At 36.2% G+C, this 27,065-nt stretch overlaps 1 protein-coding gene across 1 annotated transcript; it reads right to left on the bottom strand.

Annotated features, from left to right (window-relative positions):
* Positions 1-1,439: 1,439 nt before the first annotated feature.
* LOC120084627 (protein HUA2-LIKE 2-like) lies at positions 1,440-24,323 on the bottom strand. The gene is made up of 16 exons (XM_039040436.1): positions 23,891-24,323; positions 23,091-23,167; positions 12,519-14,636; positions 11,324-11,750; positions 9,415-9,523; positions 9,195-9,307; positions 8,914-9,101; positions 8,350-8,809; positions 7,762-8,260; positions 7,453-7,632; positions 4,168-4,289; positions 3,962-4,038; positions 3,793-3,854; positions 2,743-2,861; positions 1,942-2,109; positions 1,440-1,844 (listed from the first exon to the last, which is right to left on the bottom strand). Exons 1-16 carry the CDS (start codon positions 24,011-24,013, stop codon positions 1,812-1,814), a joined length of 4,875 nt encoding a protein of 1,624 aa, XP_038896364.1. The 5' UTR covers positions 24,014-24,323; the 3' UTR covers positions 1,440-1,811.
* Positions 24,324-27,065: the final 2,742 nt, after the last annotated feature.

Below are 27,065 nucleotides of genomic sequence, written 5' to 3'. Positions count from 1 at the left end.
CTTCCTCAAGCATTCATTGTTCGTGCTCAAAGTTATATTTAGTGGTCCCGAAAATTAACTTTCATATTTGTGTCTACTTTGTCATTAAAATTTTATCTAATGGATTCTTGAACTTTCAATTTTATATCCGATAAATCCTTCGACTTTTACTTTTAATTTTGTATCTAATGTTTTTGGATAAAAGTAATTTTGTATCTAACCAATCCTTGATATTCAATTTAAAAAATGTTAATGATTGACCTATTAGATGCAAAATTGAAGTTTCTATTTAATTGAACTCTAAAACTTCAATTTTATTTTTTTTGGGATAAGAGTATATTTATGTTAAAAAAAAATGTCAAATAGGTCAAAATCTATACAAAATTGAATAATTAAAAGATTAATTAGACATACTGAAAGTTTAAGAATTTATTGAAAACTTCTAAAATTTAAGAACTTAATGGACATAATTTAAAATTTTAAGAATCTATTAATTAATTTTTTGTTGGACAAACTAAAAGTTCAAGGATTTATTAAATATGTTTGAAAATTTAAAGACCAAGAATAGACACAAAAGTTCGTAGATTAAATGTATGATTTAACTTAATAATTTTTAAATTTACAGCTATTTACATGAGATGCCAAAGAAATGAATTGATAATTAATATTGATGTCCAACCCTTAACATTAGAGATATTTTCATCCTTGAATATGTTCTTTTTTTTTAGTATAACAAATATGGAGATAAGATTGAATCTCTACCTTCATGGCAACATGTAAGTTTTGCTCACTTGGACTCCAGTGTTGTTTTAATCCCAAATTATCATACCAAATAAATAAGCAAGCATTTGTCTGGTGAAATTCTACGTTTCCCTTTAAAAGTTTGAGACAAATTCTTTTTATAATTATTTGTTAGGTCGTCTTTTTCTTGACTAAAGTTGCACCCTTCTACTATTGTATTTTTTTTCATTTTTTTCTCCAAGTAATGCACAATTGAACATGTTCAATTCAATTCAATTCTTTTCATGTTTTTTTTCTTTCTTTTTTTTTTTTTTTTTTGTATTATTTCACTCATTTAATCAAACACTACAAATAGAGCATGCTTGCATCATCTCTTTCCTAATTATTTCATAAATCAAATAGTAAATTCTCAACAATTGAGTTTAAAATTCTCCACACTTCAATTCACCAATTGAATTTATCTTTTTTTTTTTCATATATCTGTGAGTATATTTTGACCAACCTATGCACACCTCGACTATTTTCTCGAGACACCTAATTTTAACTATACCATCAAACTAATACACTCAGATATATGCATACACTAGCAAAAGACCAATTGATTCATTCAAATTCAAATTATCCCCACCACTTGCCTTGAAAAGCGGACAAACTATTCTATTTTAAGTTCAAATATTTGGAAACTAAATAACTTTAGAGATAACCTGAGACCTCAAAAAGAAAGTAAAGATGTCAGCTTAACTATTTTAAGTTCAAATATTTGGCAACAATAATGCACTTCCTAATACCGATCAAACAAATATACAAACCAAATAAGAGTCTCCAATAATATTACACAACCCAAAGAAGAGCTACTACTTACATTCCCTCCAAATTCAAGAGAAAAAGAACAAACACTGAAACACACACACACACACGGACCCCTTGAATTGTTACTGTTTATACAATAATCACAGCCAAAGGACAACACACCTTCACCATTTAGTTTCTTGAGACGATCTTTACCATTTAGTTATATTCTGTTGATGTCTTCAATTAATGTAATTCATGTGAACTTACATTATCGTACGAGGTCAGAGGTCAGAGGTAACTTAAGCAGCTCCCAAAGCTTTTTTGATGTCACCCTGAGTTCAGTAGTAGGAAAAAAACCACAACAACTACAATCAACAACCAATCAGTTCAATTTTGAAGGAAATGGGTTTCATGGGAAGGACGACGTACCTCAATTGCCGATGGATTGATGGTCGGACCATAGCGGTCAATGACAACGCCTTCCTTGTCTACCAAGAACTTGGTGAAATTCCACTTTATCCGGGAGCCTAAGAACCCATTGCTATTTGCTTTGAGGAACTTATAGACTGGTGCCGTGTCTGGACCATTTACTCGTACCTAAATGATGCAAAAAAAAGGTATGTGATTGTGGACAATAGAGAACTTACCAAATTCTTGATTTTTCCGAAGCTTTTGGGAGTATTGTTTTGCTGCTTTGGTTTTCAAAGTGGGAGATGGGTTATTGTACTAGGAATTACTATTTAAAAATTTATGATTGTCAAAAGAACAAGTGGAAGAACTAGTAACCTACCATCAGTAAGAACAAACTAAAAGAAAGAGAAACCACATTTGATATTAGAGAACTGTTTAGCGAAAGAGCTCCTAGTCCTAAGTCCTAACTTTAAGTACCAAATTCATATGCCGTTGAAAACTAAGTCAAAAAAATCTAATCATTCGTACTCTACATGAATTCTATCTATTGTGATAGTTTAAATCATAGGAACTCCAAGAAGCTGCTAAAATAATAATGACATCAAACCATATGAAGGAAGAATTATAGGAAGTAATCAGCAAACGGTGATACTTCATTATCATATATTCAAAATCTTCATGGCAGACATAAGAACAGAAACTCACCGTTTAGATGTTCAATATAAGAGTTAATGGCACATAACCAGAAATATGATTCTTAAAAATAAGTGAAGGCAAAAACAAGGCTTCTTTCAGCAACGTTTAGAAAAGCATCATTACCTTTTGGAAGATTGGATATTCTGCCTTGTACCTTGTACAAGCAAATTCTTGGGCATCCTGGCTCGTTCCGGGCTCTTGCTTCAAAAATTGATTGCATGGAAATGCCAGTATTTCAAAGTCTGAGGACGGCAGATATATAGTGTAAGAATCAAATTAAAGGAACAAATAAAAACCAAAGGAAGATACAGTATGCTTTAATACCATAATCTAGGTCGCAAAGAAAAAGGCATCAAGGATCAGCCAAAAAGGGGTAAAAAAAATCCCAGGGATATATACATATGTCATACAATTTGAGATTTTTATTTTTATTTTTACAAGCCAATCACAATGTTAAAAAGTAAAAAACCACTTCCCTCCTACAAGCACCTCAACTATTCTTACAAACAACTGCCAACACTACTCTATTTGGTTATTGAATAAACACAAAACATTAAATCCTACAGGTGTCCAACATGACATCAACCCATTCTCTCTAGGCCGCTTATTATTCTTATTAACCATTTGGTAACCCATGGTCGTTCAAGGTTGTTTTAAATTAGAATCTGCCACGGTGAAACCAGGCAGAACGGAAAAACAGAAGGCACCACACACAGAACACCCTTTTGAAAAACTAAAGAGAAAAACAGAGAATGACCTATGTAGAAAGCTTTTGTCTCCAAAAATGAGAAAATTTGTTTCCTTCTTTCCCATTCAACAATATTATTCTTGCACAATCCCTTTAATTGACCACACCATTCGAGAGTCAAAGGAATAAGCCCTGTCTTTTCTCAGGACAGGACTCAGACACACACCACAACCATAGGGTCTTGGTAGACTCCTTGTTTTCTAATAATTTCTCTCTTTCCATTAAATTGTTTCCCTTTTTAATTGTTAAATGTGGTTCACAAAATCCTTCCTCATCATATCATACTTAGATATTTTCTTCTAACCATATGCATACAAAGTCTGTATCACGTGGGTATCCAATTCAATTCATCAAGCATCAGTAAAAGCAATGAAAAGATTGATAACAAAACAGCCTCACAGGAATCAAAAAGGAAGAAATAAAACCTCGATCCCTGTATCGATTGTAAAGGTCAGTCAACTGGGAGTAATTCGAATCCGTAAACCCACTGTTCATATACCAAGACACACACAAAACAAGTAAAACATTCAGTAATTAAGCGACGCATCAAAGACTCACAAAGAAACAACCAACAAAAGAAAGCGACAAACAAACCATTTAGAAGCAACGTTAACCACAAGAAGAACCTTCCCTTTATAGACACTGAGGTCTACATCTTTGCCTTTGAAATCCTGCACCCCATTAGCAAAATCTCATTAAGCAAAAAAAGAATGGAGGTCCCAGTGAGGAAAGAGACGAAATACAGATAGAAAAAGGAAGAAAAGAGAAATGGGGTTATTGGGGAAAAGGGAAATTAAAACCTTGACAGTGAATTCATGGATGGATTTCTCGGCCACTGATTGAGACGCCCCCATCTTTTTGCACCTCTTCGAAGATTTGTGATCTGAATTTGAAGAAGAAGAAGAAGAAGAGAATGGGGATTATTACTTGAATTTGATCGTGAATAAGGAATTTGGAATCGATCTCAATGAATTCCCAACTGGTTTTTGAGACCTAATTGCTTTGCTTCAATGGTTATATCAGTTGCATGTTATAGGTCATCTTCACGTGTCTATAGATTGACATCAATCAATGTGAATTGAGTAAAAAATTAAGGAAATATAAAATAAGGTTAAATTGCACACTTAGTCCTTCTAGTTCGAAAAAGTTCAAATTTATTCCCTTCGATAAAATTCTGGTAAATGGATTTTATCAAAATTATAATGACTATTTATAAAGTTCTATTAAATGATAACAACTATAATTCTAATTTTTAAAACCATATAGATTAGATGCTAGCCTTTTTTTAATTGTAGATACTAAATTTGTACTTTAACTTATAAAAGAAAAAAAAAATCTTTTTTTTAATATATGTGGCGTGAGAATTGAAAACCTCAAAGTCAGTAGGTACAAGTTTTTATATTTATCCTCATTTTGACAAAAAAAAATGCATCAATTAAAATTCTAAACTTTGCGTTCCTTATTAAATTTTGTAAGGATTATGAAATAAATGTTCTTGTTCATGGGAAGAAAATTTGGACCAAAGCAATGTTATTACAAGGAAATTTAAGCTTTTTTTTCTTAATTTAACAATTGTATGATGAGAAGTAGAAATTGAACTATCGACCTTTGACTTAAGTTTGACATGATAATAAATTTCTCACCTAATGAGTTGGATTTGGAAGTAAATTTGAGTTAATGGTAAATAGAATCAAATAAAAGTAGTATTTTTTATATAATAAGGGAAAAATGATTTGAAACCGTAAACCTCTTGACCTCTAACACATTCGTATGTCAATTAGATTATGCCTGTTGTGATAAGGAACAATAGTTAGGCATTCGTGAAAAAAATAAAATACTTGCTTGTTTTTTTGTAATTTATTATTGCACTGTTATCTATTCTATTTTAATAGAAAACAAATGTAGAGCAGAAAATTAAACCAATTAAGATGGTAATTGTAATTGATGTCTTACAAGTTACATAAATAGATTGAACTATTTAAATATTGGTAATTTTCTTTTCCACAACGTGGAGGATAGGAGAATCGAACCTCTAATTTTAAGATTATAATACAACCAATAAGTAATTTGAACTATGCTCATTGTAAATTTAAGTATGATATTACAATGAAAGCACTAAATTTTCAACCTCAATAATTAAACTAATAATTTAACCCTCTAAGTTTAAATGTGGAAACATTTTAGTGCGTCATCAATCTACATTATTGTAGCTAACTATTTTTATTTTCTAAAATAGAAAATATGCAATTATTTTTTCACTCTTCTTTTTCCCTGGTCCCATTCGTCGAGTAGGAATGCTAACATTGTAGCTGCACAAAATAAACATATTCAAAAAAGTTCGTAGTACATACTTCTTCCATACAACATTTTGTACGTTATTAAATGATATATTATTTTATTTTATGAACCCACACTATTCTTTGTTTAGTACAACAAATGTTGAGTCAGGATTGAACTTGGTTATAAAACAGGCTAATACCACTAGCCCAAACTGACTTTGCAACCTCACACCATTCGTAAATACTTCTTTCACAAACAATAAATAAAAGTAATATGAAAAACACTAGATTTCTCTAAAGATAACTTTTTTTTTTTTTTCCTTTTTCGAGGCAAAGATTTCATTTTCATTCGGTGTATATCTAACTTGTTCAAAGTTTAAACCCAATTTTCCCTGTTCACTGTCTTCCTATTCTGGCATCATGCAAACATCTTTCTGGTTTTCTATGCTGTTTCGTACCTAATCCTCGAAACAGTATTATCTAATTCTTACCCACTCGAACATTGTCTTAAAACTACTTTTCTTCGTATACAGCTTGGTAAGGAAGCATTTCAAATATATATCAATACTCTAATAATAGTACAAAACAGCAAACATTGACTCCCAAAAGTTCATCTCAAAACCCATCAAAACAAACAAGCCACTTATACACTAACCATAAACAAAGAACAGGTTCTTAATTATTATAAAAAGACCACTGGAAACAGAACAAACCTAACAAATCCTCTGAATGAACTTCTAGAGAACTAATCTTATACATATGTGATGTAACATATCTATTATTAGATCAAAATACAGAGACAGCCTCCTTTAACCCATTCAAGAAAACTCTTACTCTAACAAGACGTCCACCAGAATACTATGCAGGCATAGAGAGGAAGATTTATATACAAATGAATATACAAAAGTTGCGACGGCAACCGCCATGAATTTCTAATGTTGAACACGTAGCTGCTAACAAAAGTACCTTACATTATGTTGAGTTATGAAAAAATATTCGAATGGAGGAGAGAGAAGGAGAAGACAGGGTGTTGTAAAGAAGCATTGTTATGAGTTTGTTTCTAATGGATGAATTTGCCATTACTTTGCTTCAGAGGGAGCAAGGGGCAAAAGATACAAGCTAAGTTCTTCCTTCCATAACCGCATGGGGATGGGGAGATAGTGTTACTGAGGAGGTAAAGAGGTAAGAATCCTTTTTAACAACTGCCCTTGTATATTAATAAACTACCCAGTGAAGGGCTTTCCAAGTGATAAATTATGCTAAAAAAATTGGGGACTCAACAGTTCTAAATTAAAAGAAAAATGGAAAAACTGCATAAACAGCCTACATAATTACAATTCTCAAACCATCTCTACAGCGGTTCCGGCCTACCCGCCCAGCATCTGCATGAGAGGAGAGGTTGATATATTACCTATGTACACCATTGGCACGTGGATTCTGATATCATTTGCACCTTTGAAGAACCGTGCCAACGTCTCAAGGAGTAAGCTAAAAAATCATTTCTACCTGCAACCCCCAATGGTCTCACAGTTGGCGTAGAACTTCAAAAATAAATAATAATGATGATAGTGAACTTTATAACAATTAGTTACCGTTTCTAGTAATTAGATCGTGTTCCTTCATCTTGGTCGCCAAAAGCTAGGACCTGAAATACAAAGAATAAATTAACTGTCCAATCCGAGCAGTTTGCACTTAACTTAATGATTTTTTATACACCAGCAGTGACATCATTGATGTCATATGGCATCATACTTATATTCTTTGATTCATATATAGATGAAAAGAATGGCTATGAATTAAAGTCACCTCTATTTGAAACACGCACAGGGCCTTCATAAGGTTGTCTATAGGGCATGGAGTTTCTACTGTTTATATCTCGTGAGGGAAATCTCCACCTCTGGCTATGTAATCTTGTTGGTTCACACGGAGTTCCACCGCAAGAAACAGGACCATAGGATGTTCTACCTCTATCATGATAACGAGAACCTATGTCGAAAATGAAACAAGTTACCCACATCAAAATACAACAAAAAAATTTAAAAGCGATACATGGATACCATGACAACAAAATCCAAATCTCTCATATTGATCTGTCATATATGCTACAAACTTTACCATAGAACGGCTGTGGAAGCCTCCAGTTCTCATGTGGTTCATAGGAGTAATGCCTCATTCTTTCATGGTCATTGTAGAAGCATTCGCTATCCGTGTCGTCTGCATAACGGAATCTGCTTGAATAAGAAGCAGGTGGGTCATCCCATCGAGGCTTCATGCGGTGATCTCCATGGACATAGGTAAATTGATCTTGTGGTGGAGGAGGATGGGGTGGTCTTAAGGGGTAACCCTTGTTGTGCAATGCAGTAGAATCATCTCGCTGGCCATTATTCAATACTCTTCCAGGGATATTGCTGAAAGAACGAGAAGTAGATTCAGGAATCTGCATCTGAAGATCTCTGCGTTCTGAAGCAGGGTATTGCACTGCATCACTTGTTCTTTGAGTAATCCCAGATGCATTTGATGAAGCAGGATAATGTGCTGCGTCACTTGTTCTTTGAGTAGTCCCAGATGCATTTGATGATTGAGCCACCGGTTGCATTGAATGATCTTGAACATTCTGCAGTATATATTACCCATAGGGGAAAGATTTAGAAAATTTTAAGAACTAAAATAAAGAATAAATGAAGCAAAAGAACAGGTGCTAACATTTGTCTCCATATAGGACCGGTCCAACTCGAAATCACTGGCACATGAATCGCTCCTGGAGAATGAAGGGGGCAAAGGCGGAGGCTGGGGAGGAGGGGATGATGGAAGTGGTGGGCACGATGGTGGCACATCTTGAGGTAGTGGAGGAGCCATAGGTGGAGGAAAATGCTGCTCAAACTTATTATCCACAGCCTCAACGGCATTAACAACTACGGAATTAGAGGAACTAATTTCAACTTCACAAGGGGGAGCAACATCTTCCATTTCAAGCTCGCCATCAACATCTTCCAGAATATGCCTACGTTTCTCCATAACAGGAACAGACTCAAATTCTTCACAAGCTTGAGATGTATGCTCTGGAGTAACAGCCTCAAAACTCCCACCATCAGAATCACTTCCCTCATCTCCGTCCTTAAGCATTCGAGGCATGCAGAAACCAGGAATTTGAAAACTCGAATTGCTGTAATAGTGTAAAAGTTATAAATGGGGACATTCTAACAGTTATAGTCTGATAGATTATTTCAATACAAAGACTTTTTTAGAAAAAGTTGACTATGTTCAAACCTTCCATATTCATCAACAAGCATGCCCTCCATTTCCCTGAGAGGATCATCTAATGACCGCTCTGTTCTGGATGAACGCCGAGAGTAGGCACCAACGGATGATGAGCCACTGAGTGATTCCAGTTCTCGCATATGTTGACGAACTATTGGTTCTGGAAGGACCCCTCTCTGTGACCAAAGCCTTAAAACCTGTAGCAGACAATAATGGGTGAGTAAGCCAAAACATGGATATTGAAAGAGATTGAACTAAATATCATTTCAGGTACTTCGGATTATTGAGACCTTAATGCACTGTTTCCGATTTTCCTGCGCATTGCTTCCAGGAGGAGCAACAGCAGCCAGGAGTCGTGAGAGCACCAACTGGATGGCTGGGGGGTAAATATCAGCAAGATTGCCTAGAGCATTAACAAACATCTTCATATAAAGTTAAGAAAAAAAAATCTTCATTTAATCATATAACGTTATAATACTGCTAGTAGAGAATTAAGGTCAAATGACTTGCCTTTTAGATTTTGAGAGCTCTGTGTGATTGAATCAATAAGAAAGAACAGGTCCAACTTCTTATGCAAGCTTGATTCCATGTCCAAAGTCCGAGTGAGGACTTCAACCACCTAGTGAAAATTTGGATTCAAACTAATGTAAAAGAAATTGCAAATAATAATTAAAAGTTGTGTAAAGACATAATTCATAGTGCCCAATGGCGCAGCATCTGAACAGTTCAACCTGCTCACTGAACAGGGAGCAAAAGATGCGGTCCTTTTTCATAACATTTCTAGAAAATTATTGTGTAAGAAAAAAAATATAAAGTCATATCTCTTGACAAATAGTATACTCTTATTCTTACTTTTTCAGCAAGTCTAGTAGTACAAGAACATAAGATGGTTATTATAACAAGTTATCGCGTCATATAATATATATTTGTATGTCTCCGTTTTCAGATATCACTTCAAGGACTTTTTCATCAGAAAGAATAAGAGATATCTCTACAAGGACTAAAATTAGTTATCCATAACAGGAAGGATTTGTTTCTTCCAACAACATAGCTCAGTGGGTAGAGATAACTTTGGCAATTTGCACTATTAACGTCCAAATCAATCATAAAGATGGAGAGGCTAGAGAACCTGAAAAAGAACCGTGATAGATTCTATAACTGAATCCGTTCTAAGGGTATATAATGGTATAATATATGCTTACTTGTTAAAGTGCTGAATGCAGTTCCTCTTCAGCTCAGCATTAATTTATGAATTCAAATAATGAAAATTTCACCGACAGGGTAAGATAATGCATGTCATTTTCACAATCAAATCCAAGTAGCAGATACTATTTTGAGCACAGGATTGGTTCTGGACGTGTAATTCTAAGACATACACTAGACATAAAATACAGTTAACATTCAATCTAGGACACATATGCTTAAGACATACAGGAAGACATTTTGTAGGGTCAAGGAAGAAAAATTAAGAAAACAGAAATGACAGCTATTAACTCGATTTAAGGGTACATAAATCAAGGAACTGAGCTGCACTGGAAGAAGGAAAGGGGGAAAAAACTATGTAAACAAAACTAAAAAATACATGGATATCACTACATAAAACTTATGTGATATGATGCTCAAGATGCAACTTCATTTCTAATTAGAAAGACTTCAGAATACTTGACATCATTTCATCTTGTTGCATTCAAAGGATATTATTTTGGAATGACTCATGGCTAAATAATTCTCCTCGGAAGCTTAGTTATCCTCGGCTGTTTACAATTTCTTCCACTTTCAATAAATCAGTGACATCTCATTGGCATGCAACAATTCTCTCTCAGAATATTACTAAGCAGATTATTAACTACTTTGCAGATTGTCAAAGGATGGGGAGCTTGCTTATTTACAGAATCTTTTGGGTAAACTCTCACCAGTACATATCGGCTCTAATGAGACACTCAAAGATGGTCACTTGATTAGGGTATTTTCTTTGAAACTTTAACTCGTCATTCGGCATCTTCAATCCCCATGGAGAAAGAGATGCTTACAACTCTATGGAAGTCTGAATGCCCCAGAGAACTAATATCCTTTTGTAGATTATGCTTTATGAAAGCCATTATACTTGAGATGTTTTGCAACGAAAACTTCCTTTCAATTACATTATACAATCAGTCTTCAATATACGGTGGGTTTTCACTAAAAGATTTCAGTTCTTCATCTACTTATTGGCCCACCCTTGAATCCGAAGGCCAATCTTTTATGGATGAGTATAGTTAAAGCTATCTTATTAGAAATATGGACAGAACGGAATCAAAGAATTTTTCTCAGCAAGCAACTCTCTTGGTGAGACAAACCTTCTCCCTTGCAAATTACAATCAACAATGAAAAGGAAAACAGCTAGTGAAGCAACAAGAACCCTGAAAAGAAAATATATTACCTTAGGGCCAAAACCCAACTTTGCACATTCAATAGCTACGCGTGTTGCTCGACCAATGCTATCCTTTGTCCTAGTCAAGTTCCCAAGCATGGCTTCAAAGGATGAAAGAGCAGCACGTGCTTCAACATCCTTGCCCATAGGTTTTAATTTTAGAGTCGTTGAAGATTCAAATTTAACTTCCTCCAAAAGGGTACCCAAACTTTTCTTTTGAAAATTAGGACTAAGAATGATACTATTCTGTAGAAGACTACGCCTATCTGAAATAGAAACAGGATCAACTGAATCCACTGTAAGAGAATTATCTGTGCCTGCAACAGACAGACTGGACCGTACTTCTGACGCATCTTTTTGAACAACATGATCACCAGAAAAGGGAGATGTTTGATTGTTCACCAGATCTCTACTGTTGAACTCTTTCACATCAAGCCTAGGACAGAAGAATAAAACAAGTATTCAGAAAAGGCCGGGCAGAAGAATCGTCCAATTTAATTTCTTAAAAATATATATATATTAAAAACTAAGTTGTTTGACGAAACATTGTCCCTAAAAAACTCTTGTTTTACGTATTTGACTTTCCTCCATATCAAGCATCCAAAAATAATGAATCTGAGATTTAAATCAGAATCAGCACTATATGTCTGATATGAGACTAACAAGAAAGTCATTAAAAATGGTTCAGAAAAGGTTGCAATGAGCAAACGTGCTGCAATTTAACCATACGCCCCCAAGTTTAAAAAAGGATTGTGAAGAGTTTCTCAATCTATGACTGAAATGACTTTTATGTGCCAACTGACAAGGAAATATAGAATTAAATCTTTGGATCTCTTTTGGATAAACACAGCAGATTAAGACAAACCAGTCAAATACATAAATATTCAACATCATCTTTCCTTCAAATTTATTGGCTTGTATATATCAAGAAATTTTGCATCCTCTCCATCTTATATATGTTCAATATACTTCCCACAACTAATTGTTACATGACGGAAAAAAAACTTCCGTCAGGAATGGGCAAGGGAGAAGCTTAAAATGCCTTTTAATTTTTAAAGCAGCAAACAGAGGTGGTGATGGGGAAGAAACTTGAAAAGTCGAAGCAATTCATGGGTACAGCAAAGAGGCATAGATTGAGGGTTTAATTTAATTCTATTAAAATTTCTGCAAAACAAGGTAATATAAAACATATAATTTTGCTTACATGTTCTCTTCACAATTTTCAGCAACTGCAGGCTTCAGGGACGGGGACTTAGCAATCATGATGTCATCTGCACCACACTTCACTTCATCAAATCCATTCTGATGTGAAAGCTTAGCGATATCATTGGGCCCAGCAACAAGTCCACAAACCATCCTACTGTTCTCTGAAGATTCCAAATCACCATCAGGATTTTCAGATATAACAATATGTGGACCAGCAGTATCGGTGTTGCCTTGGTCTTCCAGAGGAGGCAACTGATCCATTTCACCACAGTTAGATCTGATATCAGCTGGTTCTCTAGGAGACTCCTTTTTAACACTATTAACATGAACTACCGTTCTATCTGAATGACAACCTAATTGTGAATCACAATAATCTGCAACATCAATATGATTTTCCCCACCTTCCACTATGACATCATCCTTAAAATCATGTCGTTGATTCTGCGAATTTTGATCTGGTTGACCAAAGTCTACTTTTAGAGGTGTTTTTCCATTTTCCTCAGTGATCATTTGATTCACACTGGTAGAGAGTAGTTCATCTTTCATTTCAGAGGGGTCATCATGAAAAGTTCTACTCTGCAGCCCTAAGCAATTGCCATCTTTGATTTCCATTGAGAAATGAGAGGAACAACATGTAGAAGTTATGATGCACCCATTCGTAGAAGTTCGCATTGACACAGCGGTTTCAGCAGCGGCCTGATCTTCTTCAGCCACATTAGCTGACATGGCCTCCAAAGCACGGTGGAGGCGTTTTGATGGTGGTAAAACAGATTCACCATCAACTGAGCAACAAAACAATTGGTCTTTCTTATAATTACAAATCTGAGACCAATTTGCAGAGAATTGAGTGCAAACCTTAGAAGGTGATGCGTAATTGGGACCACTGTTTGCTGTATCCAAGCCTCTATCATTACTGCCATCAGCAGAGTATGAATAACTGCCAACTTTCCCAGTGAGATTGATAGCTACTGCTCCCTTTTGATTCTGTTCTTCTGTATCTGAATGTCTTTTACATTCTTCGGAAGATGATACTTTGCTCATTCGAACTCTCGCTCGTTTCACTAATGGAAGATGTTCATCACCATCTTCTTTGGAAGACCTTTCTGCCTTATTTTCACAATCGTTTTGTAAACAATGATTAGAGTTATCCACCACAGCTTCCAAAATCTCCTCCCTGTCTTGAGCACCTACATTATCTTCAGATGCATCATTGATCACTCGTTTTCTCATTGGCTTCCTTTTCTTCTTGATGACAACAGCCTTTATATGGAGATCAAGTCCTTTGCCAAACTCAACATCTCTCTCCAAACACTCCACAGCAGTCTCAGAGTGTTCAAATTTACACCCAGAATCAATAGTGCTGCATTCATTCAGGCTATAGGTATCAGAGTCGGCTGTAACAATTTCAGAAGCATTGTCTTCAATGCTGACATTTGAAACCAAAGCTTCTGAAGTTGCATCATCACAGTCAGATCCATCAGGTGATTTTCTATTTCGCTTATTCCGTCTCAATAACTCTTCAGGAATGTTATTGGCCACTATGTCCCCACTACCAAATGGGATTGCCAAGTGTTGTAATCTGCGTGACTCCACCCTAGATGAGCTTCTAGATCTCTGAACAGATACATTTCTCTTTGTGACAGAGCTTTTTAATCTTGATCCTCCCGACCTTTTCCTTGAGGAGGTACAAGCAGGAAAGGGTTGCTCGGAAGCAGCAGCACCAGTAGATTCATCCCGCCGGGCCTCTTTATCAAGCAAAGAATTACCTTGTGCACTAGCCAAAACAAATTTTAAAGGTAGAACTGGTTCACTCGTGTCTCTAGAAGAAAGTGAATTATTTGACTGCAGATTGTCATTATTAGCTACAGGAGCTTCTGTTTCGTCTTTTGATCCTACGTTGGCAGATGAATCTACAACACTGCCCCCATTTACTCGAGCTACATCATCAGATGAAATAATCTCATCATTATTATCACATTCTTTTAACTTCTCGTGACAATCTATGATCTCCTGTACAGCACGAACAAAATCAGCTCCCTTTCCTTGACGTTTAACCAAAAGAGATTGCTTCTTCTCTTCAGTAAATGCCTCAACATCAGCAGGGTTACAAAAAGCTCTGCAAGAAATATTGATGAGAATAACATAAATTTTCAGGTTTTCCATGTCCAAATCATTTTTTCTTCAGATTCAACTTGTCAGAGGAACCAAGGAAAAGGAAAAAAAGAAGAAAACCCAAGAAATATTGATACTGTAATTCCAACCAAGAGAATAACGTCGCTACCACCGTGAAGGCTAAGACTTAGTTCAGAGATTTTTGGGAATATCTAAAGCGAGTCAGTTCTCAACCCAAATGTCCTTATAGAATATGATTCATTTTTATTTCTCCAGTTTTTTTTATAGAAACTACTTTTATTGAGAAAAAATGAATGAATACAAGGGCAACAAAAACCAAGCCCACAAACCTAAAGAAAGAGTTACCAAGTAAGATACTACATAGATGATAATTATAAAAAAGTCTTCGAAACTGACATCCAAAGAGAAACATGAAACCTCACCAAGAACCAAACATCATCGTGGCCCCTTTCCACACCTCTAACACTATGTTGTTCCTCTCCCCCCAGCCATCCCACGATATAGCACACACCCCAACAAACCATAAAACCAGCCTTTCCCTTTGAAAGGCGGATGGAAGAAGGAACTCCTCAATCATCTCCTGAACCTCTATCTGGTGAGCTAACTCAAAGCACATCAAAGACCACCTCGCTAGTGAGAGAAGGATCCAACAACATCTGAAAAAAAACTTACAAGAAAAACCCTTGAGCGGATTAGGACTCCAAACGTGAATCTCTCTTCTCCTCTACTAACTTCATCAAGGACAACATAGAGGCAACCTCCATTGTTTCCCTATCAGTCAAAAAAACGACAGAAACCAAAAGGAAAAAAGACACAAAGCTCCGCGGACAAACCAAGAAATCAGAAAGAAGACAATTTTTATAGGAAGATAGTTGATATAACAAGGAAACACAGAGCAAAGAGGTTTATACCCCACCCACTGATCTTCCAGAAAAATATGTCTCCTTACCTTCCCCCACAACACAACAAACAAGAAAGGAGAAAGAGAGGAGCTCAATAGAAATATCTTTCCATAGACACCAGAAGGTATAACCCCTTTGGACAACAATTCAAAGGGATGGGGCCCACATTTCTCCCATTCAAATGTTAATAGGAATGTTCTTGCACAAAAGAACGTGTGATTCCACGAGATATAGCCACGCCCTCTTAGGAATTGGCACCACACTCCTCTTCCTAAAGTTTCCCACCCTAAACCTCCCAGGCCTAGTAATGTAGACACCGCCTTCCAGTTAACTAAGAGGACATTCTTATCCAGCAGGCAATCATCATAAGAAATCTCTAACACTTTGTTGTCTTATTGGCAACCCAGCTGGAATCTTGGGATAATACCCAAGCCACACCCAAGTAAATGGATCCTCACTAAGAGTGAAATTTATGCTCTGTTTATATTTTGAACTAATAGAAGGTTTTCTCAGACTCGCCTCACACATCAACAGAATTATCACAAACATGCTAAAGATGACTAACAACCCAATCCCTACAGCCCTCACCCCTTTATATCCTAATTCCGACCTATTTATCCATCTTTCTAGTCATATACCCCAAAGAGAGGCACTACACTTGGCAAGTCCCCACCCTTTTTCCAAGAATATCTTGTACAAATTTACCTTTTTTTAAGATAAAAACAATTTGTATTAAGAAAAAATGGAAGAATACAAGGACATACAAAAAACAAAGCTTACAAAAAGCGGAGACTCTCCCTAAAAAAGGGGATCCAACTATGCAAAAGAGTGTCGATAGAATAATTACAAAAGGTCTTCGAAAAAGCTACAAAAAGCAAAGACAACCCCTAAAAAAGGGGATCCAACCATGCAAAATAGTGTTGATAGAATACAAGGACACACAAATGGTCTTCGAAATTGAAGTTGAAAGAGAAACCTTTTTTTTTATATAGAATCAACTGCTTTGATAAGAAAATGAAAGAATACAAGGACACACAAAAAAACCAAACCCACAAAACCCCTTAGAGAAAGGGCTTCGAACTAAGTACAATATTTCCAAGAGAATGGTTACAAAAACTCCTTGAAACCGAAACCCAAAGAGAAACATGAAAACTCACTAGGGTCTCTATCTACCCCCCCCCCCCCNCACACACACCTTGGCATCCCAAAGAAAACAGTCTCTCTCTTTGAAAGGCGGATGGAGGAAGGACTCCCCGATCGCCAAACGAACATCCCTCTAACGAGCAAGTGCAAAATCGAACTCCTGAAAGAAGTCATTCCACACAGATCTAGCAAACTAACACTCCCAGAAAAGGTGATCCAAGTTTTCCTCCACCTTCATCCACACTTCCATTCCTTGTAGAGGAAGGCTAACTGCTTGCTGGCTGGGAGCTGTATGAGCGGTAACGTCGAAGTACGGCTCTCTAAGAAAGGCGATGGACAGAAAAGAACTTGATTTTCTCATAAGCCTTACACGCCCAAGCAAGACTTGCCAAGAAAAGAACTTGATTTTCTTTGAAATCTTAATCCTCCATAACACGTCAAAGACCAACTCAACAGCGGGGTGGGGTCCAATAAAAACCTAAAGAAAGACTTACAAGAGAATCCCTCAATGGGGGTGGGACTATACAATCAAACATCCTTCCTCCCAAGCCCAAAGTCAAAACTCTCAATCAAGGAGAGAAGAGAGGTCACCTCCGTCGTTTCCCTATGACAAAGGCCGACGGAACCTAAAGGAAAAAGAGACCAAATTCCTTGGCCATAACAAAAACTCCAACACCCAACAATTTTTTAAAGAAGACAAATGATATAACCGAGGAAACATAGAGGAGGGGGTCTATCCCCTACCCAAAGATTTTCCCAAAAGTACATGTCCTTGTCATCCCTCACGACACAAAAAACAAGATGGGATAAGGAAGGGAGATGAGAAGAAATCTCTCTCCACAGGTTTCAGTGTGTGCCTTTTATCCCCGTGCGCCACCCACTCATAGGGATGGGGACCATGTTTACTCACAACAATCTTCCACCGTAAGGATTCAGGATCAAGGGCAAATTGCCAAGGCCATTTAGCCAACAAAGCTTTGTTGTGAAGCCTTAAGTTTCCCATCTCTAATTCCCTTTATTCATAGGTTTCCCCACAACAGCCCAGCTAACCAAATGCGAGCCTTTGCCTTCCTCCACCCCTTCCCAAAGGAAGTCTCTCATCGGCTTCCAATGCTCTTGAAATCGGCATGGGCACACTAAAGAGAGAAAGGTAATAGATAGGAATTCCACTCAATACCAATTTGATAAGAGTCAATCTCCCAGCTTTGGAGCAAAAACTCTTCTTCCAAGAAGCCAATCTCTTCCTAATCTTCTCCATGGAGGATCCCAAAACAAGGCAGGCTCTAAGGAGGTGGCTCTTTCTCACCTTTAGTTTGCCGATGACACAATTTTCTTCTATTCTGGCAAAGAGGATTCTTTCTCCATCCTCAACCACACAATTTTCTTAGGTTACCACCAAAGGGAAGGCCAAGATAGGATAAAGGAAAAGACCAACAGCAAAACCCACCAAACTAGCCCATCTGTTAAGTTTTTCCTGCATGCAGTTGATCCCCAGAACCTGACTCTTGCTCCTGTTAATTCTAAGCCTTGACACCCCCTCAAAGAACCCCAGGATGTGGATGAGGATGGAGAAAGAATCCACTTTGCCAAAACAAAAGAAAATTGTGTCATCGGCAAACTAAAGGTGAGAAAGAGACACCACTTAAGAGCCTACCTTAAAGGGCTCTACTGCCTCCTTCCACCCCTTTGTGAATGAAACGGCTTAAAATATCCACCACCAACAGGAAAAGGAAAGGAGATAAAGGATCCTCTTGTCTCAAACCTCTAGAGGGCAAGATCAACCCCTTCGGGGAAACCATTGATAAGGATCCAATAATTCACATCCCTAATACATCCCCACATACACATTCTCCATTTATACCCAAAGTCTTTGTTTTGCAACACCCTGTCCAAGAAATCCCAATCAACATGATCGCAAGCTTTCTCAAAGTCGATTTTAAAAATCACACCTTCCTTTTTCTTGGCTCTGTAATCCTCAATGGCCTCATTCACAGTGAGGGTCTGATCTAGAATTTCTCCCTACAACAAAGGCTCCTTGAGCTTCAGAAATGGTCGACGGGAGCACTTTCCTAAGATAGCTAGCCAAGACCTTTGCAAGGATCTTATATACACCGGTTATAAGGCTGACAGGTCTGAACTCCTTGACCAATTAGCATTTCCTCCTTAGGAATATGACACACAAAAGTTTCCAACAAAGAGTGATTCGAAATGCCTCTTTTAAAGAATTCTTTAAAAAACACTTTCCAAGTCCCCCAATAGAATATTCCAATTATCTTGGAAGAAAGCCATGAAAAAGTTGTCTGGGCCTGTAGATTTACTTCTGTCACTCCCAAAAACCACCTTCCTGATTTCCTCCATAGTGAACGGGACCTCCACCTCCTCCCCCTCTCTGGTCGAAAGAAAAACATGAAAACGAACAAGAAACAACCTCACTAGGGTCCCTTCTCCACCCTCTAAACACCCTACCATTCCACTGGAGCCTACAAGATTGCACACCCTAGCAAGCCACCAAAAGCGACCCTTCCCTCCAAGAGGCGGATGGAGGAGGACCTCCCCAATCATATCACTAGCATCCTTGTGTCGAGCATGCAAAAAACCAACATCTGAAAGAAAAAATATCGCATAGATCACGCAAACTCACAATGCCAGAGAATATGGTCCAGGTCTTCCTCAACCTTCTAACAAAGAATACAGTAAACGGGCCCACTAGAAAGGCAACTTCCTCATAAACCAATACTATCCCCTGGCCAAATACTCCATTAAACAACAAAATAACTAATGCGCTCGAGAATGTGACCGTTATCACAAAAAGATAGATAGATGAGACAAAACATCCTCCACATAAGACAATGATCACCATTATAAGCCAAGCAAACACCAAACATTTCAACACAAGAAATTTTCATATAACAAGAGCAAACTTTCGCTCCGAAAGACATGACCTAGATCCATATATGCTTTGATTGCAACATAACAACCCCAACAAGAAGATCAAATGCCTCTAATTATAGCCCATGGTGTCCGTCCTCCCACATAAAACCTACCAAGCAAAAAAATTGACGTTCTTGCGAATTTAACCTTCCACAATAAGGAGTACAAAGGATTTCTAACACTACGTAGATAACCCAAAATGAGAAGAGAACAACCAAGAGAACCTCTAAGCGGGATTGAGGGACCAAAAATGAGTATCCCCACTATAAAAATGAAGATAGAATCTTCAAAGCAAAGCAAGAAGAACAAACAAATTCAACATATCCCTATCGTCTATCGAGGAGAGTGAAAACCAAAATTGAACAAATAAGAATAACCAAAAGATTAGATGAGCCACGAGAAACCGTTTCCAAGGAGGATGGTGGTTCAAGCAAACAGAACAAAATACAAAACACAAAGGAGGATGTCACACAACCAAAATCTTCCCATAATATGGGTTCAAACAATCCCGATACAAGCACCTCACAAAATTAGGAAAGATAAAAACAAAACTCAAAGAGAATAGCTTCCTAGGAATTCCTATATGTGCATTTATATCCACAAATGGAAGCCCACACTCAATTCTTAATCCAATTTTTTCCCATGATCATTCTCAATCCACATCATCATAAGCCTTTCCAAAATCAATTCTCCACACTAAAGGTTGGGATGCTTGTGTTGTTTCCGTCGACAACTTACAAAATCTGTGGAAAATTTTTTACTAACTTCCAAAGTATCTCAATCAGTCAAATGGGGCAATTGTATTCACTCCCAACAAAAATATTTTTCTTTTAAGAAGGAATTATCAATCAAGATTTTGTCGCGATTCAAATATACTACCAGGAATAAATCATTGTTAAGGGTACTAAGGATGGACTTAAACTCCTTTGAAACAATCCCCACCAAATCTCTCTCAAACCATTTGGTGCTCCGTTTAAGTGCCCTCCCTCATTAGGTTCTAAGCTTTGGAATTCGAAAATTATGAAGAAAGTTATATATTTATTTCTTGGTTTTCTTATATCTATGAGTATTTGGTTAGTTTACATACACCTCAACTAGACTCAAACGACCACTATCTAACCATACTACATTTAATTCCCAAGGAAACTCCTGGAATTTTAAATCCTATGCGGATGGCCACCATAGTTTGAACTCGTTCCCTGTAAACCCAATTACTTCTCATAGGCAAGATATACACCAACAATAACATCCAAATGTCGTTTTACACAAGCAAGTTTCCGGACTTTGGTCATCTCTAGGGGGTGTTTGGCCCACGAACATCATAAGTCAATGTTAAATAACTCTGATCTTGAACAACCTATCAAACAAAGAACTTTACCATTTTGTGGATTTTTCAACTTCCAAAGAATCGGAAAAAACAATCAGAGGAGAGGGATCCAGCAGAGAATGAAAGAGTGATCTACAAGAAAAGACCTCAAAAAGGCTAAGACTCCAAATATTAAAATCCCTTCTCCCTGTCTAAGCTCAACCTCCCCTGCAAAGAAAGGAGGAACCTCCATCCTTTCCCCATCGAACAAAGAACGGCAAAATTCAAATGAGAGAGAAGGCCAAGCTCGCTGAAGGCAAAAGAATATCCACAACTTGACTATTTTTAATAAAAGATAACGGATATTTTTAGAATCCATATATATTGTGACCTTAGTTTTTTTAGAAATATACACTTTCGACTATTAGTTACAAGTCTAGCTCAATAATTAGGTTCAACTCAAGCCTCACCGAGCACCAAATGAAAGGTTGATCTCAATACCTAGTTCTTGAGAACAACTCCAAAGCTCTAGAGGCCTTCTCTTATTTTAAAGTCATTACCATCTAACCTGATCAATTCCAAGGAATCTCCGCTTAAAGAAACTATGGCACTTGATAGTATCATAGTATGCATTTTTAATGACTAGTGTTAAATGCTCAAATACACAAATATGAAAATCCCTTCTCCCTGTCTAAGCTCAACCTCGCTGCAAAGAAAGGAGGGTCATAACCTCCACCCTTTCCCCATCGAACAAAGAACGGCGAAATTCAAACGAAAGAGAGGGCAAGCTTGCTGAATGCAAAAGAATATCCACAACTTGACTATTTTTAATAAAAGATAACGGATATTTTAGAATCCATATATATTGTGACCTTAATCTTTCGACTATTAGTTACAAGTCTAGCTCAATAATTAGGTTCAACTCAAGCCTCACCGAGCACCAAATGAAAGGTTGGTCTTGATACCTAGTTCTTGAGAACAACCCCAAAGCTCTAGAGGCCTTCTCTTATTTTAAAGTCATTACACTATCTAACCTACATGATCAATTCCAAGGAGTCTCCACTTAAAGAAACTATGGCACTCGATAGGATCACAGTATGCATTTTTAATGACTAGTGTTAAATGTTCAAATACACAAATACCACACATAATTCATAAAGGATATGCATAATTAACAGTCAGAAACTACTTGAACCTGTGATTCAATGAAAGGAACACCTCCATAATTGTCCTCCATTGGAGCATAATTAAGCTGGAGCAATAGACGACCAAAAGAAAGAGAGAGAAGTGCCACTACTACAAACACCTTAATCAAATCTAGCATAATAGCATTCCATTATCCTTGAAGAATGTCAAGAATGCCAATGAACTGTAGTCTTAAGACTACGCACCTCTTTAATCTCTCTCAAAGGGAAAGGAATCTAGGTGGGACTTTAGTACCCCACATCACCCTATTGCAACAGGGTGCCTATCTAAACAGGCCACTCTAAGCAGTCAATGAATGGCCTGGGAAGCATAGAGGAGAAAAAGAATGTCATCACCCACTCCATCTCTCTATTCCCAAAAGAACATGTCCATCATCTGTAACAAGAAACAATATCAAGTTCAACATACTCCTGAAACTAAACATCCCATAGAATAAGTTGCTACAATTGACAAGCTCCTTTAAGAACTCACTTCATTCCTAACTTCTACCTCCAATTCATCTCATCTTTGTCAACGACCAACTCATATTCCCCTTTGAGCCTACTCTGTCCTTCCCTTAACCTTTATAACTTATGCTTGTTTTGTTTCATTCAATCTCCTGACACATTGGTTCATTGGTCCAAACCTAGTAATCAAGTAATAAGTGATGAGCGCATCACAGGAAAGTGAAGGGTCAACGTAAATTATTTGACCGTGAACAAATAAAAGATGACCGCTAATTAGAACTTTTTTTTTCATATGCCTCATCTAGTTAGAACTTGTACCAAAAGAATAGCAATAGAACAGAAAACCATAAATAGTAAGCCCAACAAGCAAACACAATGATTCAACAAATTCCCAAAATATTTAATTTCAAATGATAGCAAAAAGTTAGAAGGTATGTTTCTAATATCAAACTAACGTTCCAAATAAATTCAGGTAGAAGCATTAAAATGTGTTGAGTACTTACATCTGCTGGGTTCCAAAGAAATAGACAAGAACTTTCTTCCAATCGGCCGAATAACCCCATTTCTCTGGCTCGCTCACCTGCCATCAAAATGAGCTTGCACAATTAAATTGCACATGAAAACAGAAAATCCACCATCTTTTCTATCTTAATAAACTACTGAAAATGGACACAGAGATTAGAAAACAACTGATCCATGAATATTCACAAAAGAAAATATGAACACTGAAATTAGTAACACGAAATTGCAAGTTGCCAATTCACAGTAAGGTGTCATGCGATTGTTCGACTTCCAATATCTTCCAGAAGTTTGTTGCCTTCTTGGTAAATTTTTTAAGTCGTAGCAACTATCAATCAGTACATCTACAACTTTCCAACCGCAAAAGATTAAAGTCAAGAAGAACNAAAAAAAAAAAAAAAAAAAAAAAAAAAAAAAAAAAAAAACCTGTGTTGATTCCATTCAGTTCCACAATCGATTGCACACTTCCCAATAACACGACCAGATAATTATAGTCCACAAAACCATGGTATCCCCTAAAACTGTGAACTAAAATTCCAAAAGCTTCCGAATTGCGCAATGAAAACACATCAAATATCCATAAAGTTAAAAGCTTTTCTCAATCAGGACCACCACAATCTTGCTAAAATATCTCCAACGCCGTGCCATACCACTAAGCATCCCAAAAACCAAATACCCCTAAAAACATGCAATCCAAAACCCTCTACAGCACAAAAGAGGAAAGAAAAGAAAAGGAAAAAAAAAACACACACACACACACAAAGTTCAACAAACTAAACCATACCGTAGCAGGCCAAGCAGGGAATCCTTTCACTTTAGCCAGTACAAGATCCCCAACTTTCCACTGCCGGCGAGAGGCGGCAGCCACAGCGGCTTTACCGGCACCCTTTCTTCGACTCGGTGCCATAGCCACGACCACAAAGGGCTTCGATTGAGCAAAGAAACCCACTATTTCAACTCAATTGGAAGCACAAAACCACCAATCAGCAGAAATCGCCCGACGAATTGGAAGTTGTTGCACCGACAAAAGAACTTCAAGTAATTAACAGACATTGGAAAGCAAAACCCGTCTGAAAAAAGAAGGTTGCAGTGATGGGAAGACGAACTAGAAGAGTGAGAAGACAAAAAACCCTAAAATTCCACACCAAGAGAGAGAGAGAGAAAGAGAGGCGAAGGGAAAAACAGACTGTAGAGGTTTTTTGGTTCGTGGAAGGAGCGCTTTCACACAGAGAGATATGAGTTTGTTAGGTGAGCGAGATACTAAAATACGCGGTGCGTATAATAAGAAATAAGTTTGTTGATTATTCTAATGTGCGCTTTTTTGTGTGAATTAATATCTTACTTTTAGATACTGTGTGAATAACACGTGACCCACCAAATCAATCATTCGCCTTCGGCCCGGCCCGGCTCGGCCCATTTTTTTCCAGGATTTTGGGTGGGCCGGTATTTGAAGCCGAATGATTTATGGCCCACATAACCAAACAGGATTTTCAATTGAGAGTTGAAACAATTTTGTACCTTTTTTTTTAATGTCCAAATTTCCACCTGTTCGGTTTCAGAGTTTTTTAAATACTTAATGCTTTATCACGTGCAATGCACATATAAATTTTAAAAAAATTTATTTTTAAACATTATTTAATATAATTATTTTTAAAAAAATTACTTGAGATTAATTTTATATATTCTTCTTATTTAATTTGAATATTTTGTGGATAAATATATATGTTTTATTGCCCCTAGAGTTTGATTGTTTTGCAATTTAGTCTACATGATTTTGATATTTTCAATTTAGTTCGTTTTAACATTTTTTATTGAGTTTTTCAGTTTCAGAGAATACTAAAGTTGGCTACAAGCTTACCTGACATAATAAGATAAAAAGGAGAAAAAAGCCCGTCTATGAGAAAATTTTTCTAATTTTTCCTCAATTTCTGAGAGATTTGAAAATTTTTCAAACTTTTTACTCCTTTAAACTAAATATTATATTATCTTCCAAATTTTAAGAAATTTTGAAGAAATTTCAAGTTTTTGTCCCGTTAAAAACTAAATATTATATTGTACCTATTTGTTATTAGTCACTTCTAACATTAAGAGACTACCTTTTGTCTGTAATACATAAGTTGGAAGATTTGGACCATGAACCTCTTGATCACTAACATGAACTATATGTAAACCATGCATGCTTTGACTTGGTGGACTAAATCGAAAAGTGTTTAAACATAAGGACTAAAACTACTAGTAATAGAATTAATCATTTAAAAAAGTACCCACACATTGTATACTTAAGTATATATTTAATCTATTTTTACTTCACATGTTATAATTCTTATGATTATGCTTAGGAAAGTAGTACATGTAATTCCTACGAAAGTATGCTTACTACGGCAATGTATAATTTTGCATCATACTTTTTAATTTTAGTCGATACAAATAAATTTCTTGATTATATATATATATATATAACTATTTCTTTTTTGTTATAACAACACATGTTTGTTAAACTTATGCAAAATTTATCTTAATTAAGGTGTGAATATTTAATGAACATTTTAATATGATTATTTATTCTCCAAAGTTTTATGTTAGTTTTTAAAAAAATGGGTAAAATGTTATTAGTTATAATACCGGTTCGCATGAAGTTTTCGGATAAACTTTTTTTTGTGGAATTGGTGAACTTTTGTATTTGTATTAATTTTAGTATAGTAAATACAATCTCCAATACATAATCTTTTGATGTTTTCAAAATAAATTTTAATCTTTAAGCTGCTTAATCTTCTTAGATGATCGGCCTCTGGGCTTATTAATCTTATTGGATGATCGACCTTTGGGCTTGTTGTTATTTTTCGACGATCAGTCTTTGAGCTTGATGATCTTATGGGATGATCGGCCTTTCGATTTGTTGATCTTCTTGGATGATCAATTTTTGGGCTTGATGATCTTCTTACATGATCTTCTTAGATGATCAACTTTTGGCCTTTGATCTTTTGTGAAATGTTAACTTACTAATCATGATTATATTGAGTGGACATAATATATCTACCGTGAAAGGAGTGTAACTACTGGGTTTTATTGGAGTGACCCGATAGTTAACGAATGGTGGTTAATTAGGTTAAAGAGTTTAGTTGGTTAATCTCGGATCGTTGGAGCCCATGATTTATAGCTCCATGAAGACCCGTACTAGCTCATATCGAACTAAACCTTAGAACAGTGTGACAAACGAATTTGAAGTGTTCAAATTCGATTTTTGGAGCAAAGCGTTAAATATATACGATATATTTAACCTAATGTTTAATTATGAATTAAACATAAAGAGAGAGAAAATATGAGATATTTAAAAAATATTTAAATATCAAGATTATGAATAGAAATTCATATTGATTGGGATTAATGTTGGATTTAATATTAAATTAAATTTTTTATTATTTATTTAATATTAATTAATTTTAAAATTGATTATTAGAATTAAATTTTGGAATAAATGGAATTGGTCAAAATTACATTAAAAGTTAAAATTATTGATTAGGTCAAAAATGCAATGAAAGTCAAATTTATTGACTTTAGACATTGAGAGTCAAACTTTGACCATTGACCAAGTTAGTGAAAAGATCTAACAATTGTGAGTGGGAAATGTCAACTTTTGCATTGCTAAGTATTGTCTTCATTTGAAGACACTTGCTCCCATTAAATCCTACTTTGAGTTAGTGGATTTTTTAGTGTCAAATTATCATCAAACTAAAAGTTGCATGTTTTTCATGTAATGGTTTTTAAAAGGAAGAGTTTAATAAATTTTAAACTTCTTGGCCAAAGTGGAATTTACGAGATTATGTCATAATGTCATAATTTTTTCTCTTAAAGACTCAGCCTTTTCCTCTCTAAATTAGTCACTCACCATATCTCACCATCCCGTTCTAAGGCTAGAGAATAGTCAGGAAGACTCTCATGGTGGTCTACGAACTGTTTGA

The sequence above is a fragment of the Benincasa hispida genome, chromosome 9 (genome assembly GCF_009727055.1).
Source record: "Benincasa hispida cultivar B227 chromosome 9, ASM972705v1, whole genome shotgun sequence".
Lineage (NCBI taxonomy): Eukaryota > Viridiplantae > Streptophyta > Magnoliopsida > Cucurbitales > Cucurbitaceae > Benincasa > Benincasa hispida.
Note: the sequence above shows the minus strand (reverse complement) of the source record. Positions and strands in the feature narration are given on the sequence as shown.